The 19,103-nt window shown below is 48.8% G+C and overlaps 1 protein-coding gene across 2 annotated transcripts; it reads right to left on the bottom strand.

Moving 5' to 3' along the window:
• Window positions 1–722: 722 nt before the first annotated feature.
• On the bottom strand, window positions 723–16,697 carry METTL1 (methyltransferase 1, tRNA methylguanosine; the record flags this gene model as incomplete). Of its 2 annotated transcripts, XR_014521399.1 has the most annotated exons (7): window positions 723–2,516; window positions 3,105–4,019; window positions 5,880–5,981; window positions 8,988–9,101; window positions 10,233–10,417; window positions 14,060–14,226; window positions 16,514–16,697. XR_014521399.1 is itself a non-coding variant. In XM_083485425.1 (6 exons), 6 exons carry the CDS (start codon window positions 16,681–16,683, stop codon window positions 3,879–3,881), a joined length of 879 nt encoding a protein of 292 aa, XP_083341551.1. In that variant the 3' UTR covers window positions 723–3,878. The 2 variants fall into 2 exon arrangements, 1 of the variants encoding a protein (XP_083341551.1); XM_083485425.1 differs by having other exon boundaries at window positions 723–4,019; window positions 16,514–16,683.
• Window positions 16,698–19,103: the final 2,406 nt, after the last annotated feature.

Raw genomic sequence — 19,103 nt, 5'->3', positions numbered from 1 at the left:
CAAGATTTTTTGGGGAAGCCACGACAGCTTAAAGCGGTATCATGCTGCTTTAAATATATAGCACAGTTGGGACCTGAGTCTGTTCTTTCAATAGGAGTATAGCATCTAGATCAAGGGAAGTAATAGTGCCACTGTATTCTGCTCTGGTCAGACCTCACCTGGAGTACTGTGTCCAGTTCTGGGCACCACAGTTCAAGAAGGACACTGACAAACTGGAACGTGTCCAGAGGAGGGCAACCAAAATGGTCAAAGGCCTGGAAACGATGCCTTATGAGGAACGGCTAAGGGAGCTGGGCATGGTTAGCCTGGAGAAGAGGAGGTTAAGGGGTGATATGATAGCCATGTTCAAATATATAAAAGGATGTCACATAGAGGAGGGAGAAAGGTTGTTTTCTGCTGCTCCAGAGAAGCGGACACGGAGCAATGGATCCAAACTACAAGAAAGAAGATTCCACCTAAACATTAGGAAGAACTTCCTGACAGTAAGAGCTGTTTGACAGTGGAATTTGCTGCCAAGGAGTGTGGTGGAGTCTCCTTCTTTGGAGGTATTTATGCAGAGGCTTGACAACCATATGTCAGGAGTGCTCTGATGGTGTTTCCTGCTTGGCAGGGGGTTGGACTCGATGGCCCTTGTGGTCTCTTCCAACTCTAGGATTCTATTATTCTTTCCCATTACCATATTTACCCGTGCTTTCTTTCTAAAAACACAAAACTCCACAGCATTGTTTTGAAATTTAAATACATATTTTAATTACGCATTCTCATCTCAAAAATCTGCATGTCTAAACAGCACAATTTATTTCATGCATTTTGGTACTTTTTTTGGGGGGGGGGTGCAAGGGAAGCTAAGAAAGGGTACTGCAAAACCTGGAGAAAGGATACACGTGTAGGACGACGACATTCTGAAAAATCTGCTAGCATCAGATTCCACAGAAATTCAAATTCCCCAAGAATCCCTCCTTCCCCTAATGAAGCTCATCTGAGCCAGTGTGTTTGGATGACACAGCCAGCCTCTGTGAATGGGGAAGGCTGCCTTGCCTACCCTCAGGAGCCCCCCACTCTGCCGACAGGAGACATCTGTCGGGAGACAAAAAACTATGGGACCAAACAGACGTCACCCAGCTAGAAGATCCTTGGGATGCTGGCTTCAGCTTGCTGTGCCAAATAACCATGCAGGACAGTGTCTGCTTTAAACAGTGGACTATAGCCCAAACATCCAATCAAATCCAGCTGTGGGGCTGGGAAGGGGTTTTTCCTTAAAAACCCAAGTCAGGTGACATCATCCTGGTTCCTCTTATCAGCATGATACACACGCCCGTGTCTGGAGCATTGGGTGGGGGGAGGGAGGCGACTTCAAATCCTGTTCCCGAGACTGCCAAGTTCCCTTGTGCGCTAGGAATTACCCGGCTTGCCACACACCAGGTACTTGGCAACGAGGAAAGGCGGTTCACCTCCCTCCCCAACCTGCAGCCCTCCGACCGTCAAGTAGGCAGACCACCCTTGGGGCAGAAACAACAGGCTGTTCCGGCTCCGCTTACAAGGCAAGTAAAAAAAAAAAGGATGACTCAGGCTTAGCTCACGCAACTCTGAAGTTTGGGGAGCGCTCTGTGAATGTGCACAGCCTATCCACCTTGTGTTACCCTTTGGCGATGACTCATTAGCACACCGTGGCAAAGGTTCCAGACCTAGCGATCTTTTTATGCACCTTAGGAAACGATGTATTTACCGAGAGAAAGGAACCTGAGGAAAAGATTCACCCCTGTATATTGTCCCAATCCACGGTAGATTGAGCACCCCGGGTTTTGATGCTCTCAAAAACAAGTTCTTAGCCCTTATGGATGCTGGCTTCAAATGGTTTTGGTACTTTAACAAACCTGCAAAATCCATGGGCGCTGCTTTCGATTTCCAGTGGTGGAAATCCTGCCCCCTCACTTGTAAGAGTTGAATCAACGATGGGAAATATTGCCTAATTTACAGGTCACACTTCTCTTTGGGCAAATTACTACAGTCATACCTTGGGTTGCGAATGCTGCGGGTTGTGTTTTTGGGTTACAGACCGCGCCAAACCCGGAAGTACCGGCACGGGTTACTTCCGGGTTTTGGCGCTCGCACATGCGCAAAGCACTAAAACGCGCTTTGCGCATAAGCATCAAATTGCATCACGTGCATGCGCAGACGCGGCACTGCAGGTTGCAAACGTGCCTCCTGCATGGATCACGTTCGCAACCCAAGGTTCCACTGTAATGCATGGCAGAGGCACATCCAAGTGTATATTTATGGAGCATCTTTGCAATGACATGCTCCCTATAAGCTAAAAGCAGACATGAGGAACCACTTGGCCCAGTGGCCAAATGCAGCTCTCTGGACCTCTGTGTCTGGCTCGTGGGACTCTCCCAGCCCCCCCCCCCAGTCCTTGCTCCACAACGAGTGTCTTTGTCTGGCTGGAAAGTGAACTCTGGTCATGATTCTTGCTCACCTGGATGGAAGATACAGAAGTCGAGTGTGCAGAAGCAATTCTGGGCTACATCAATAGGAGTATAGCATCTAGATCAAGGGAAGTAATAGTGCCACTGTATTCTGCTCTGGTCAGACCTCACCTGGAGTACTGTGTCCAGTTCTGGGCACCACAGTTCAAGAAGGACACTGACAAACTGGAACGTGTCCAGAGGAGGGCAACCAAAATGGTCAAAGGCCTGGAAACGATGCCTTATGAGGAACGGCTAAGGGAGCTGGGCATGGTTAGCCTGGAGAAGAGGAGGTTAAGGGGTGATATGATAGCCATGTTCAAATATATAAAAGGATGTCACATAGAGGAGGGAGAAAGGTTGTTTTCTGCTGCTCCAGAGAAGCGGACACGGAGCAATGGATCCAAACTACAAGAAAGAAGATTCCACCTAAACATTAGGAAGAACTTCCTGACAGTAAGAGCTGTTTGACAGTGGAATTTGCTGCCAAGGAGTGTGGTGGAGTCTCCTACTTTGGAGGTCTTTAAGCAGAGGATTGACAACCATATGTCAGGAGTGCTCTGATGGTGGTTCCTGCTTGGCAGGGAGTTGGACTCGATGGACCTTGTGGTCTCTTCCAACTCTATGATTCTATGAAGCTATCCTACTGCACATGGGTAACAACTGCAGTCATTTCCCTACAATCTAGGCTACTAGTGAGGGCATGATTATTGCAAGACGACCAAAGTACTCAAAGAGAGGTGATTGACAAATTTCAGAATCTCCCCCATCTGAGCCTCTCTGCACTGGGCGTTAGGTGCATGTTGCCTTAGCCCAGCTGATATCTACATAGCATGGGGATGGGGGGATGCAGTCCAGCTACATCTATGGCCTGCTTGAAGAAAGGCACAGGTTCTCTCTCTCTCTAACACATACACCCCTAAGAGCCAGGGGTTCACACCTGGCACTGATCTGGGGAAGAAGATGGAAGACTGCAGCTCCAAAGCACAACTGCGGGCTAAGCTCAGCAGCTAGGCTGGACCTGACAACTCACAGTGCCTGATAGTTCTTTTTTCCTGTTTATTATTCATTCACAAAATGAAAGTGACTGATGGTTCAATAGAGTGGGAAGCTCCTCCCAGATCACTCATCCTGCTACGTGGGGGGCTGATGCTTATATATAGCTGGGACAAGGCACCCCCGTCCTTCTACGGGCAAAACAAGAAGCAAACAAGCAGGCAATCCCTTACTCAACCGTTCAGCCGAGTTACCCCAGAAGGGGAATCCCCAGCTGTGTTAATAGAAGGCTGACCCCAGCGTGACCAGAGGCGTCGAGTCCGTCCCACTCTTGATGCAATCCCTGCCCCCAACACCTCCCTTTCGACACACGAGTTGGGACGACGTGAATTTTCTCAGGCGCCGGAAATTCCCCGGTCATGATCCTGGTGCTTCCTGTTCCTCTGTGGTGTCTCTGATGCGCCGGAAGACAGCTGGGAAGGTCTTGCCTCCGTTCCTCTGGACCTTCTTCCCTTCCTCAGTTGAGGTGTCCAGGAGGCCGACGATAGGATCACTGGCCTGTTGGGAGAGGAGTAGGTGTGGCTGCTTATTAAAAAAGGACGGTCACAACACAAAAACACACACAGCACTGGGAGAACTTCTCTTTCACCTTGTGGAAGTTGAAACTATCCATCTAGGACTAAGTTGCACAGAGCGGGGAAATAAAAGTGCACAGACCTTGCTATGCCAAAGCTGTCTGCAGACAAATGCTGGCTCCCTCAGCCTGAAAACGGAGATGAGCGCTGCACCCCACAGTCAAATTTGACTGGACTTAACCGTCCAGGGGTCCTTGACCTTACCAGGGCGGGAAGGAAGACTGGGCTCCTCCCTTCAACAGACATTTTCTGCACATACACCCCCCAAAGTGGAAATTGTCCCACAATAGCAGTGCACCAAGAAATTTACAGCTCTCCTCTCAGTCCTGCACTACAGCATGGATGAGTTGTGTGTTTGTGTCTGAGAGAGTTATATGCCTGCATCTGTGGCAAGTTTGGGCACATTCGCCGGCCTTTTGGGCCAACCTTTAATGCCTCTCTCAGGTTGAAAATGTTAGGATATTGATATTCCGTTCCACCTGAAGTACAGGCATGACTGTTGTGTGCCTCATGTCTGTTTACACTCCAGCACAGCTTGCTGGGAACTTCCGGTTTGCTATTGCTTTTGCTGCTTGGACACGAAGGGAGAAGACATGTTTTTCCTTTGTCCTGATGTATGCTGAATAAACCGCTTGTAGGTATGCTCTCACAGCCATCTCCTGCCACTTCTGTTTGCGCAGGAGACAGCTGGGGGCTTGCAAACTGCCCCTGTTCCCTTGGTTGCACCCCAACAGAAAAATGTTAACCACAACAGAGTGTAAAGGGGAATAACTGAACTTTTTCAAGGACTTCCACAACCTGAGATCACAGTGACAAAACAGAAGACGGCCTTTTAAGCAGGTATCCCCTCCAGTTGGGGAATGCCCTCCTCCAGGGAGACTCGCCCACTGCTGGCTTTCAACACCTCTTTTTATTTTGCTAGTCCTCTTAAAACCATTGAGGCTGTTTTCATCTCTGCATTTCACTTCGGCTTTCAGTTGTGGCTTCTCACCTCAACACTGATGACTTTTGGCACTCCCTATTTTACACGATCGGGGCTGGAACGGCACACATCCATACTGTTGTTCTGCTCTATAGAATTTGGGGGCTGCTGCAGTGGCGTTTCATTGGGATGGTGATGTTAATCTGCCTTAACTGGTACATCAGAGCTTGGACTACGGGGGCAACTAAGAACAGGTTGGCTCAGAGTGAAGATGGGGAGGGAGGGGCAGGATCAGTCCAGCTATTCCCAAATGACAGGGTGGGGGAGCTTTAGAACAGGACATGTCTCTCGTTTTTTCTACAAGTTAATGAACACGTGCAGCAGAAAGAGTAAGACTTTTGTGGATTAATAACTTTACTTCTGGGTCTGTTTTATACATCTGTGTCGAAGGGTGCAATCCTGTGCACACTTAGCAAGGAGCAGACACCCCACTCAACTCAGTAGGACTGACTTCTAGGGATGCACATGTAAGATTTATGCCATGAAACTTTTATGCATTTATTCAGCTCCAGCGATCCCTTACACGTTTATTGCATTTTATTCCTCTTTAGGTCTGTATACTTTTAACAAGTGCTGAAATTTAAGATTGCAAGTGCCGATGTGTCACTGGGGCGGTTTCCTCAGAGGCTATATCTGGAACCTGGAAGTTCATCGGGCGGTGACCTAATTCCAAGAGAGCAGCCTGGGAGCATTACGAAACCTTTTCATGCAGGTTGCTTCGAAAGCCTGTCTGGAACTGCAAAAAACCCTTACATCAGAGGTGATGCACTGGCACGGATGTGCCCGCTCCTTTGCACTTACCAGTTCTTTCAAGGACACCTGCTCAAAAAGCGGATGTTCCTTGAAATGCTTCACCATCCACCTGTGCACCTCTTCCACATCCGTGATGGTGTAGACGAGCCCCTGGAAGAGATAAGGGAGATGTTACAAGGAGCAAGATGCAGAGGGCTCTCTCTATTCCCTTTGTGTAACGGGACTCCCCGCCTCCCCAAATCTGATCTGGAGGGTTGGAGAAAGCCCCAGGAAAGATCTGGGGTTGCTTATGGGGGGGGGGGGAAGATGGGCAAGTCCCACTGTGCAAGCAGGAAAGCTGACGGGACAACTGCTTAGCACTACATGGGACAGAGAGGGACGCGGGTGGCGCTGTGGGTTAAACCACAGAGCCTAGGGCATGCCGATCAGAAGGTCGGCGGTTCGAATCCCTGCAACAGGGTGAGCTCCCGTTGCTCAGTACCAGCTCCTGCCAACCTAGCAGTTGGAAAGCATGTCAAAGTGCAAGGAGATAAATAGGTACCGCTCCAGCGGGAAGGTAAACGGCGTTTCCGTGCGCTGCTCTGGTTCACCAGAAGCGGCTTAGTCATGCTGGCCACTTGACCCGGAAGCTGTACACCGGCTCCCTCAGCCAATAAAGCGAGATGAGCACCGCAACCCCAGAGTCGGTCACGACTGGACCTAATGGTCAGGAGTCCCCCTTTACCTTTACATGGGACAGAAACCAGAACAGTTTGCTATTTGGGGTTGGGGCAAAATATTCCAATGCAAATGGAGGGGGAAGGTTTTCAGCAGAAAAAGATTTTCCCAAACCACTGGTAGCTTCCTGTTCAAAATTGGATCTCGGGCTCATTTCCGAAAAAGAGTAATTACTGGGTATTCTGAAGCCCCAACTTCCTTGCAGCCTAGGGCTCAGCAACTGAAGCCGTCACAATTGTTGAGGGCGCTGCTGCACTGTGCCAGACTCCTCCTTAGCCTTGGGAAAGCTACCTGGAGAGTTGTGGGGTGACTCACGCTGACTCTGGGTGAGGCCTGGTGCTGATTCATCACGAAGGCTGGCTCCCTTTTGCGTCGAACCCCAAAAGCGGCGACGCAAGAGGCAGCAGCAGCTAGGATACTCTCCATCTTTCCCGCCCACCCCTCCGGCAGGTGAAAGGAGAGTCAGCCAGGGTGCCCTGGGGAGAAGCTGCCAGGACAAAGTCAGGGGCTGGAAGTGGCGCAATGCTCGCTCGGCTGCCAGGAAGTTTGCCAGCACAAGCCTCCTGCTAGGAGCTGGGAGGACAGTGTTGCCTTCAGCACTAATTAGCACCCGCCCCTAAATCTTGGGAGTGAAATTCCCAAGCGATCCAGAGCGTCTTGCTTTTCCCTAGGCTCCAGGGCACGATGACGCACCTGGAGTTTTGATAAAAGAGAGTGATTATTCGTATGAAGATGGCGTAGCTTACTCTGGGAAGGCCTACCCTCAGGAAGTACTCAATTAGCACAGAAGGGCGTCGAAGCCGGAGGGCAGACACATTCCTCCTCCATTCACGCATCCTCTTGGAATGCTGAGGTGGAAGGGAATGTCTAGACAGAGACCTCTGTGGCGCAACACAGCCCAAGAGAGGCACCTCCAAAACCTTCACTGTCCCTCTTCATGGAGCCCATCCCTCGCCAATCTCAGCTGCCACGGAACCCCCATGCATCTGCCTCAGAAGCCTGGCGTCCGGGAGAAATACCAGGGGATTGGGGTGGTTCCAGGGCATGCTCCCAGGTCTCATGGACTGCTAGCCCAACCCTAGGTAGCTGGTTTATTACCTGGTCAGATTACCTGTCTACTCTGGCTAGTAGCGGCTCACCTCTCAGACAGAGGTCATCCAGAAAAGTGTCATGGAATTCTACTCAATATTGATCCGGAGCAGATTCCAATGTATAGTTAGCAGAGTAAAAACTTAAAACAGGATTTTTTGCAGGATTCCCCAAAAATAGACCAGAGGGAATTAATATTTCATTCAGCAGAGTTTTTCTGCTACTGAAGGCAAATGAGCATAATGGTCACAAATCCAATACATTCAGGATTGGCAGTGCCCATAAGAAATCCAGTTGCAGCAGACTTAACTCACAATAACTGATAATAAGACTAAACCTTAACACTATCTATGTACAGAACACCACATTAGAAGGAAAAGAGATAGAAGGTGAAAGTGAAACTCTGGCTCCTTCTGGCCCTACTTTTATAGCCAGCATGATCTTAACAAGATAAGAGAACCAGTTTAAATCAGCTGTACTCTGCTTCTCTGAAGGTATAACCCAAACATCATGACCCTTCTGCTTATTTCTTTCACACAGAGAAGCTTCCAGAAACCCGGAAACTGCAATTAATCCAGAATGCGGCAGCTAGACTGGTGACTGGGAGTGGCTGCCAGGACCACATAACACCAGTCCCGAGAGATCTGCATTGGCTCCCAGTACGTTTCCAAGCACAATTCAAAGTGTTGGTGTTGACCTTTAAAGCCCTAAACGGCCTCAGTCCTGTATACCTGAAGGAGCGTCTCCACCCCCATCGTTCAGCCTGGACACTGAGATCCAGCGCTGAGGGCCTTCGGGCGGTTCCCTCATTGCGAGAAGCGAGGTTACAGGGAACCAGACAGAGGGCCTTCTCGGTAGTGGCGCCCACCCTGTGGAACACCCTCCCTTCAGATGTGAAGGAAATAAGCAGCTATCCTATCTTTAAAAGACATCTGAAGGCGGCCCTGTTCAGAGACGTTTTTAACATTTAATGCTGTACTGTTTTTAACATTTGATTGGGAGCCGCCCAGAGTGGCTGGGGAAACTCAGCCAGATAGGCGGGGTATAAATAATAAATTATTATTATATTAATATTATTACTGCCCTTGCAGTAGATGGAAAATGTTTTGCATTCAGTGTTTATTAATGTGAGATGTTTGTTTGCCCTATTGATATTAGTGTGTTTTGGCCTAAATTGTCTGTCTCTTTTTGTTTTTGCCTTGAAATGTTGTTGCGTTTTATTCTGTAGGTTGTTTGTGAGCTGCTGAGCATGGTTCTGCCACAGAAAAGCGGCAGACAAACAAACTTGATGCCTTCCTGTTGAAAGGGGCTCGGAAGAGGCTACACCCCCCTCGAGAGCAATGCACTCACCTCCTCACGGAGAACATAGGCGTATTCTGCCAGCAAAGTGGTGCTGATAATCCGCCATTTGTGCTTCGTCTTCTTGAAGTGAGGATCGGGGAAGAGGAAAAACATTTTGCGCAGCTGGGTTTTATGCAAAAAAGAACAAGAAAGAGATGCCTCACCACCAGAAGGAATGGAAGAAGTTAGCCTGTCAGCAGCCTGCAAATTAAACACAACCCCTAATCTGCATTTGGCCTGGCTAGGGAATATCCAGGGCCAACAAAGCCTTTGTTGTCTCCCTCCCGTCCCCAAAGGAATGAGGCTGGCACTCAGCGGGAGGTCACACATTCTGCCTGTAGAAAGTTCCAGAATCAAATTCTGGATGCACCGCCAGCTAAACAAAACCTTGGGCAGCACAGCTGGGGAGGACCTCAGTGAAACCTGGGTGAACCATTAGACTAGAGCAGGGATGAGACGCCTATGGGCCTCCTGATGTTGTTGAACTACAACTCCCAACATCCCTGACCACTGGCCATGGTGGGAATTATAGGCCGTGCACACACCATATTTCCCCCAAAGAACTGTGGGATTTGTAGTTTGTGAAGGGTTGCTGGAACTGTAGCGCTGAGGGGGTGAACTACAGTTCCCATCATTCTTTGGGGGAAGCCACATGCTTTAAATGTACTTTAAATACATTCTGTGTACACAGCCAGAGTCCAGCAACAGCCAGAGGGCCACAGATTGCTCATCTCTGTAATAGATACTGTATTTTTTGCTCTTTAAGACTCACTTTTTCCCTCCTAAAAAGTAAAGGGAAATGTGTGTGCGTCTTATGGGGCGAATGCAGGCTGCGCAGCTATCCCAGAAGCCAGAACAGCGAGAGGGATCGCTGCGCAGCGATCCCTCATGCTGTTCTGTCTTCTGGGATTCAGAATATTTTTTTTCTTGTTTTTCTCCTCCAAAAACTAGGCGCGTCTTATGGTCTGGTGCGTCTTACAGAGCGAGAAATACGGTATCACCAACAGTCTGACAGGACAAAGCAATTTTGTATGGGACATTGTTTTGTTTTTTAACACAAGGATCTACCCTAAAGATCCATGAAAAAGCAGCATCAGATGACAGAGGTTTCTCTTTCGGAGGAAATGGCGAGAACCTCAAATGTCCAGGGCGGGAGTGATGCAGGCGTCTTTAAAAGTGTGTACACAAATAATTTTTAAAACTCCTAATTGGGAAGAGATTGCTTTTTCCATGCGACACTCTTTGGAAACTCACCTGCCCCTTGCGGAAAAAGTTGGGCAGGTGTTTCATGGCATTGCTGCGGATGCAGCCGATGTTCTGGAACTGCCCGGGGTGAGATGCTCTCAGAGACTGGATCCTGTCCCGCACGTAATCAGAGACCTTCACTCGGATTTCCAGACCCAGCATTAAAGTCTTGGGAAACAGGGGAGACAGTGCAACTGCAAAAGAGAACAGCCAGCCAGTAACTTAAGAGGACAGAGGGTTTTTTGTTGATTACCGTATTTTTCGCCCTATAGGGCGCGCCGGGCCATAGGGCGCACCTAGTTTTCGGGGGGGGGGATCAAGGGGGGGGGAAATGATCCCCCCCCCGCAGCTCTCTGGGAGCAGCGGACAGGCTGCACGCAGCCTGTGCGCTACTCCAAGACCTTCTCCCTGCTTTTGCAGGAGGTGGTGGAATTCCCCCACCTCCCGCAAAAGCCCACAGGAGCCGCGCGCGACTCCTGCGGGCTTTTCGACCGGGAGGGAGAAGGGACTGAAACGACCAGTCAGTCCCTTCTCCCTCCTCGGGGAAAAGCCCCCAAGAGTGGCACACTCTTTAAAGGCTGTGCGGCTCCTGCAGGCTTTTTGACCCAGCTTGTGGGGCTGGCAGTGGGGGGAAGCGCTGATTTCCCCCACCGCCAGCCTCAAAGAGAAGACTCTCCTGGCTTCAGCGAAAGCAACGCGAAGCCTCCGGAGCGCAGGCTTCGGAGGCTTCGCATTGCTATCGCTGAAGCCAAGGAGCCTGCATTCGCCCCATAGGACGCACACACATTTCCCCTTCATTTTTGGAGGGGGAAAAGTGCATCCTATAGGGCGAAAAATACGGTAATCAATATATAAATCTTGTTCAATAAAATCAGCACAAGGTGGCCATAAAGTCAAAGATGCTTTATCTCTCTGTTCCCCCTGCAACTCCACATTTCAAAGCCAAAGAGATGCTTTCTAACCCTCTGCTAGACTTAACTTCCTTTTCTATGATTCTCACACTGTCTTTGCATCATTCCTCTGTTTAGAAGTCCACAGAAATATATGGGACTTCCTTCTTCAGTAAGCTTAGCTAGGACCAGGCCTGCCAAAAGTAGGCCTACTCATAATTTCTTTACTAGAATTCTGACAGTCAACAAATATGATTCAAATTTCCAAAGCAAAGGACACGACGTGAAAATCTCTTAGTAGAAAACAGCGTAACTAACCAGAGTATGAGCTTGCTATATCCTCTTGCTAGAGGAGTGTCTTGCCAGAGCACAGCAAGGTCTACAAAGTTTAGCACTTTTTGCAAGAATCTACCAGGAGCGGGGAAGTCCACCCAAAACTGGCTATGGTCCACTTTTTGTAGCACTCTCAACATTCGCAGTGTGCGCCTTTACTGTTATTGCATAAGGCAGGGGTAGCCCAAGTGAAAGCCTCCAGATTCTTTGAACTACAACTCCCATCAGCCCCACTCAATGTGACCAGAGGTCAAGGATGCTGGGAGCTGTAGTCCCAAAAAACTGAAGGGCACCGGGTTGACTAGCTCCAGTGCTTAGGGAAGTTTTTAATGTTTGAAGTTTTATTCTGTTTTTAATGCTCTGTTGAAAGCCGCCCAGAGTGGCTGGGGGAACCCAGCCAAATGGGCGGGGTAGAAATAATAAATTATTATTATTGCAAGACATTACTTAGATGATGCTTTGCAAAACTTACTGCTTAAATTTCAGCGTTAAGAGAGGACAAAGTAATGTGAAAAACAAGCATGGCCAGCAACGAATTTAAGTACAGGGAGTGACACCGATTGAGGAACACAGCGCAACCCTATGCGTATTTCCTAGGAAGTAAATCCCACTAATTTCAGTGGAACATAACACACAAGGAAGTGCGTGCAGGATTATGCAAGCCTGGTCTTATGCAGGCTGACTTGGAAAGCAGTCCAGCTGCACTCAGTCCAGCTTGCTCCAAGGGAAGAGAACACACAGAACTGCAACCTTAGTTTCACGGAGGGCAGACTTCCCCAACCTGCTGCTTTCCAGATGTTTGGGACGCCTATCAGTCCCGGTCAGCACAGATGTTCAAAACATGGGGAGGACACTTAAGAACAAAGACTCAACCCTAGACGCTCTTTTAGGGCTAAGAGATAAGATTGCAGTGGGAAGCGAGTCCCACTGAACTCATGATTTCCACGCAAATAGGGGGGGCTGTAACTTCCCTGAATTCAGTGGGACTCACTTTCAATTCAGACTGCAGTAGTTCTTTTTACCTCCATCCAACACATTCCTGTCTGTGGATTCACAAGATGGTCAAGGAGCGACAATTAATCATGTGAAAAACTTGCCGCAAGCTTCTTTCCTGAGTAAAGGGGTTTTGGTTTTTTTTAATGTAGATAACCGGCAGATCATGACTCTTTATAAACTCAGACTGTCGCATGATAGCCGCCCTCGTTATAAGGAAAACACCACAGTAGAAATCAATCCATCGCCTTCCGATCACTGTGAATCAGCAAGAATGAATTCTAAAAATATAGACAATGGTCTTCGTAAGAGCCAGGGCCTTTTCATGCTTAATAAATGACACATTTCTCACTGGGAATTCCACGGCAAGCATCTGTTTGCCAAATGAAGCAGATGTGTCGCCATCTCAATAAATTATTCTGCTTTTACTGATCACGAGGAAGGATAAAAAGAGTTGCCTGCTCCTGATCACTAGAATCTCCGGGTTCCAAGATTACATCGGTCACAGCCTGCATCTTTTGAAACTTGTCCTCACATCCATGAGGACTGCACACTTGCATTTTCGAATGAAGGCTGACAATTCTCAGGCGGTGGAATTACAGTACCACCAGTTACAAATGCAGAAAATACTAACAGCATCCACCCTATTTGCTTTCTTTCCTCCAACGTGAATGGAAACTCTAACTCAAATGTGTTCTACGCAGACCCCTTGAAAATTGCAAATGGACTCGGCAGACCACCTAATAATTTTTCTGCCTGTTGTAGCCATTGTAATGCACTGTGCTAGATACTGTATGGTTCTCAATTGTGTTTCCATCAGTTCTTTCATTTCTCATATATTGTATTTTATAGTATAGAATTCAAACTGCAATACAACAAAATGCACAGGGTCTCGCTATCCAAAACACGATGTCTTCTCAGGAAATCTTTTGTTAGGCAAGCATTCACATGACAAGTCGATGATTTCCACTGATTCCTATGGGGAAAATTCTAATGCATTCCTGACCACAGAATTTTTACCCCAGGAAAACCCCCTGAAACCTTGCAAAAGGAAAAACAAGGAAGGAAAAAATGCTCTCTTATTTGTCCAATCTCTCCCGCTTCCTCCCTCCTACCATGGTTTCTGAATAAACAGCTGTCGCAGACCAGGGAGAGAAGGAAAGCATTTGAAAAGGATTGTTTTATAGCCTTTTACAGGCTTCTAACCCGTAGAGATGGGACTCGGGTGGCGTTGTGGGTTAAACCACAGAGCCAAAGACTTGCCGATCAGGAGGTTGGCGGTTTGAATCCCTGCGACGGGGTGAGCTCCCGTTGATCGGTCCCTGCTCCTGCCAACCTAGCAGTTCGAAAGCATGTCAAAGTGCAAGTAGATAAATAGGTATTGCTCTGGCGGGAAGGTAAACGGCGTTTCCGTGCGCTGCTCTGGTTCGCCAGAAGTGGCTTAGTCATGCTGGCCACTTGACCCGGAAGCTGTACGCCAGCTCCCTCGGCCAATAAAGCGAGATGAGCGCCGCAACCCCAGAGTCGGCCACGACTGGACCTAACGGTCAGGGGTCCCTTTACCTTTAACCCTTTAGAGAAACCTTAACCATCAGCTAACTCTCATTGGGGAGAAATTACCAAGCAAGCCCCCATAACCGCAGCCGATATCAGCAAACTCTACTTGAGACGAAGGCTTAGTTCTCTCTTCTGCATCCTTCAGGTCATCGTGTTGATTGTCCACAGTTAAAGGAGCAAAAAACTCCGGGTAGATCTCTGACCAGTCCATTTCTTCAGGCTTGGCAGGACTATCAGGAAAGAAACCGGAGGACTTCATGAAGTAAGAGTGAAGAACAGTAATTATACGTTGACCCTAGAAAAACCACCACCCAAGGTAATATGTATTGGTACATATGAGGCAGAAAACCTTGCCTTTGGGCAAGACCAACTAAAATGTCAGCAGCAGGCCATCTCCAGAAATAGCAGCAAGCCATCTCCAGAACTCTGCACCAGGCAAGCTAATTACACAAAGAGGTGACAGAAAAAGTCAGAAATTGAGATTGCAGACTAAGGGCGCAGACACACCATACATTTAAAGTACAAGATCATCACCCCCAAATATATATATAGATCCAGTTACAGATAGGTAGCCGTGTTGGTCTGCCATAGTCAAAATAAAAAAAATCCTTTCAGTAGCACCTTTAAGACCAACTAAGTTAGTTCTTGGCAAGCACACGAAAGCTCATACCAAGAACTAACTTAGTTGGTCTTAAAGGTGCTACTGAAAGGATTTTTTTTATTTTTATATATATAGAGAGAGAATTATGGTTTGTTTAGGGTGCTGGGAATTGTAACTCTGTGAGGTGTAAACTACAGTTCCCAAGATTCTTTGAGGGGGGGGGCAATGTACTTTAAATGTATGGTGTGTATGCAACCAGCATTGTTGCTATATGCTACAGTTATCAGATTATAAATGTAGTATTTTGGTATGAAGCAGCAATGGCTGTTTTCCCAAGAGGCAACCATGAGGAACAACTTCTGTGGGACACCATTTATTACAGGTTTCAAAAACTGAATTGGGCAAGAAGTCAGGGCTGGCATGCATCATACAGAGAAATATTCCCATGATTTGCATCTCCGGAAACATTCCAAAGACTTATGTCGTAAACAAGGAAAATGACAATTTGTCCATCTGGAAGAAGGGGGGGAGGGGGGAGATCCAGACAATAAAATTTAGGGGACTACAGTCAAATTCTAACCACAATTATTTGGAAGCAAGTTCCATTGATGTCACTGGAAATTACTGTCACCGGAAATTGCTTTGTACATGAATTGTATTAAGGCACGCTTAACTTGTGAGCAAGTCCCACTGAATGCAATGACGCTTACCTTACATAACTGAGCTGCAGACTGCAATATATGCTGCCTCAGTCGTATGCACACGTACACAGAGAAGCTCCCTTTCATTCAATTATCAATATGCCCAAACAAGCGTGCATGAAATTGCAGCTTTAGGTATTCTTACTTGGAAGCAAGTCCCATTGGTCCGGTTCCCATATAACATAAAGCTTATTAAACTAAAGTTACATAAATCATGCTTTAGGTTTACTTGCAAACCTTGCCCAGCAGCTTAACTATGGTTTGTCTACTCCCAAATCATACCATGATCTGGAGTGACGGATCAATATTGGCTTACACACCTTAGCTTGTTTTAACTGTGGCCTGGCATTAGGTGTGAACACAGCACTCTTCCTTGTCCATAGCTTGGTTGGCCAACCCACCCCAGATGCTCACCAAATTAAAAAGACACAAGACAAAACAGGACAAACTGGGGAGAAACAAACCACAGTTTGTAGGACAAGTTGCAGTTTGCTGAACAACAATAGTGAAGCGTTATGTGCCAGGCAGGCCACTGATATCAAGGACCCTTGTTTCTAAGCAGAGCTGGAACCAGACCATTACAGCTGAATTCAATGGGGCTTGCTTTTGAGCAAACGTGTATGTAGGACTGCGGTGCCCTCATCTCACAGTTCACCATGAAGAGGGCTGCACCAAGACAGTTTGTTACTGATGAATATAAACTCTAGAGCAGGGATGGGAAACTAGAGCCCCCCCCCCCAAGATATTGCTGGCTGTGGCTGACGGGAGTCCAACAACATCTGGAAGGTTAGATTCCCTAGAAATTAGAGATCACGAAAACGTGCGCCCAGGAAGCAGGTAAGCCAGACCAGTGGCCCATGTTTTGCATGCAGAAACCTCCCAGGTTCCTTATCCCACGAAAGCAACTCCGGTTGCAATACTGGGAAAGCCGCAGAGATTCCTCTGCCATTCATAAGAGACAACACCGGCCCGAACAGACCAATGCGCGGTCTGACTCCCTATGGGGTCCATATTCCCCCAGTCAAGGGGCGAGAGGTGCGAATTTCGACACGGGAGGCTCACTCAGAAGGGAATTCAACAGCAAAACGCGTCAGCACCGTAAAATCGGGGTGCGCCCGGCAAAGCGGACAGACGTCTCTGTGAGCCCGTGGGGAGCCTACGGGAAACGGGGCGATCGCGGGGTTGTTGCTGCTTCCCTATCCCGCCCGCACTCACTAGCGCAGCGTGTGATCCGCCAGCGGGTTGGAATGCGCTCTCTGCCGGTAGTAGCGCTTCTGCGGCGGCGATGGCGCCGCCTTTGCCGCCACCGGCCCCTCCATCGCGATCACAGCGCCGGAGCCACGTGGAGCACCCAGTGGACAGGAGTCGCGGGAGACGCGCGTCATCGCGTCGCGCCCTCCTCCTTAAAGGGCCAGCGGCGCCCGGCGCGCTCCCGCCTGTTTCCATGGCGACGTTTGGGCTGCCTTTCTGGCAGTTGCAGCTCTTCCTGGCGGCAACAGACTGCCACGAGAGGTGGTGGGCTCTCCTTCCCTGGAAGTTTTTAAGCAGAAGTTGGATGGCCACCTGTTATGGATGCTTTAGCTGAGATTCCTGCGTTGCAGGCGGGGTTGGGCTAGATGACCCTCGGGGTCATAGAATCATAGAATCATAGAGTTGGAAGAGACCACAAGGGCCACCGAGTCCAACCCCCTGCCAAGCAGGAAACACCATCAGAGCACTCCTGACATATGGTTGTCAAGCCTCTGCTTAAAGACCTCCAAAGTAGGAGACTCCACCACACTCCTTGGCAGCAAATTCCACTGTCAAACAGCTCTTACTGTCAGGAAGTTCTTCCTAATGTTTAGGTGGAATCTTCTTTCTTGTAGTTTGGATCCATTGCTCCGTGTCCACTTCTCTGGAGCAGCAGAAAGCAACCTTTCTCCCTCCTCTATGTGACATCCTTTTATATATTTGAACATGGCTATCATATCACCCCTTAACCTCCTCTTCTCCAGGCTAAACATGCCCAGCTCCCTTAGCCGTTCCTCATAAGGCATCGTTTCCAGGCCTTTGACCATTTTGGTTGCCCTCCTCTGGACACGTTCCAGTTTGTCAGTGTCCTTCTTGAACTGTGGTGCCCAGAACTGGACACAGTACTCCAGGTGAGGTCTGACCAGAGCAGAATACAGTGGCACTATTACTTCCCTTGATCTAGATGCTATACTCCTATTGATGAGGCCCAGAATTGCATTGGCTTTTTTAGCTGCCGTGTCACACTGTTGGCTCATGTCAAGTTTGTGGTCCCTTCCAGCTCAAATCAGTTCTTAGAATGGTACGGCTGGAAAGGACACTGAAGGGCATCTAGCCCCCCCCCATGCAGAAGTCTTTTCCCCAACATGGGGCTCAAACCCACAACCCTGAAATTAAGAGTCTCATGCTGTAGTCTAGGTCCTCTTTCCTAACAGCCTACAATGCAGGAATCACAAGATCACAGAGTAGGTTTTCACCTAGGTTTGCCACACCCATTTTGAACCAAGGTGGTAGACTGAACCTTTCAAAAACTGCACACATTCTCTTAGAATTCCCAGGCACTCCTGGGTGTGAGGCTGCTAGAACACTATGTGTGTATGCTTACACACAGAGACACAGGCACACACCCCACACTCATTTCCAAATCACACAATGCAGCCTGGTTTCATCTCTGCTGCCATTTCTTTTTAATTCCGTCTTTGATTGTTAAGTCGTGGGTTGACATAGCAGCCGGCACAGCGATTTCTTCAAGTAGCTCTTTATTATGGTAAGCTGGAATAGAACTGACTGCGAACAGCTCAGCCGGCCTGTATTTATAGGCAGCCGGCTGTCAACATTGTAACCACAACAGCCCAGAGTTCCCGCCTAAAATAACAGACGCGGACCTGAGTGAAAACTATCTACAGACCTGAGTGAAAACTATATACAGTATCCCCCTGTTGGCCCAGGGTGAAACTACACTACATAACACCCCTCCCCACCGAGATAAGGCGTTAGTTACAATCGTAATGGTTTCCTTATATACAGCACTACGCGTAATGGTTCAATTAAGCACAAAAGCATATCGGTTACATTTCCCATACTTAGACCAACAGTGATACCTGTCCAACAACATAGTCCTTTAAATAAGTTGGGCGCTTGGAAACTCTGCCAGACCGCCGGGGACTGGTAGCCAAGTCCGGAGGGCCACACAGTTCTCGCTGAGGCTGTGGTGCGACCCTAGGTGGCGTTGGAACCAACTCCCCTGGATCCGCTGCTGTGGGTGGAGCCTCCGCAAGTGGAGTGGTCTGAGTCTGTTCTGAAACGGCTCGGTTCGGCTCCACGCTGGTAGTTTGCGAGGGAGGTGTAGGTGGGGCCTCGCCATCTGTACGTGTCTCTTCTGGAGCCGCAAGCGCAGTTGGGGGCACCTCGGTAGTGTCCAAGTCCCCAACCCTGCGCCTAAGCTGGTCGATGTGCCGTCGCCACAAGCGTCCGTCTTCGAGTGCCACCTGGTACGAGCGAGGTCCAGTGACTCCCACTACTGTGGCTGGCACCCAAGGGATGTCCCCCACATAGTTCCGGGCAAAGACCTGGTTTCCCGGGACAAATGACCGTGGTGCGTTGGCACAGCCTGGGGGTTCAGCCACGGCAAAGTCTGGGTGTAGCCGGTCGAGCGGTGACCTGAGGCGGCGGCCCATAAGCAGTTCAGCAGGACTCCTCCCTGTGGCCGCATGAGGGGTGATGTGTTGCACGAACAAGTATTCGGCGACCCGCTCATGCCAGTCTCCCCGGTCCAGGCGCGCCAGTGCCTCTTTTG

Source organism: Podarcis liolepis (genome assembly GCF_965112155.1).
Source record: "Podarcis liolepis genome assembly, chromosome: 2".
NCBI classification, from domain to species: Eukaryota; Metazoa; Chordata; class Lepidosauria; order Squamata; family Lacertidae; genus Podarcis; species Podarcis liolepis.
The sequence above is the reverse complement of the archived record's forward strand: the minus strand, read 5'-3'. Positions and strand labels throughout refer to the sequence as shown.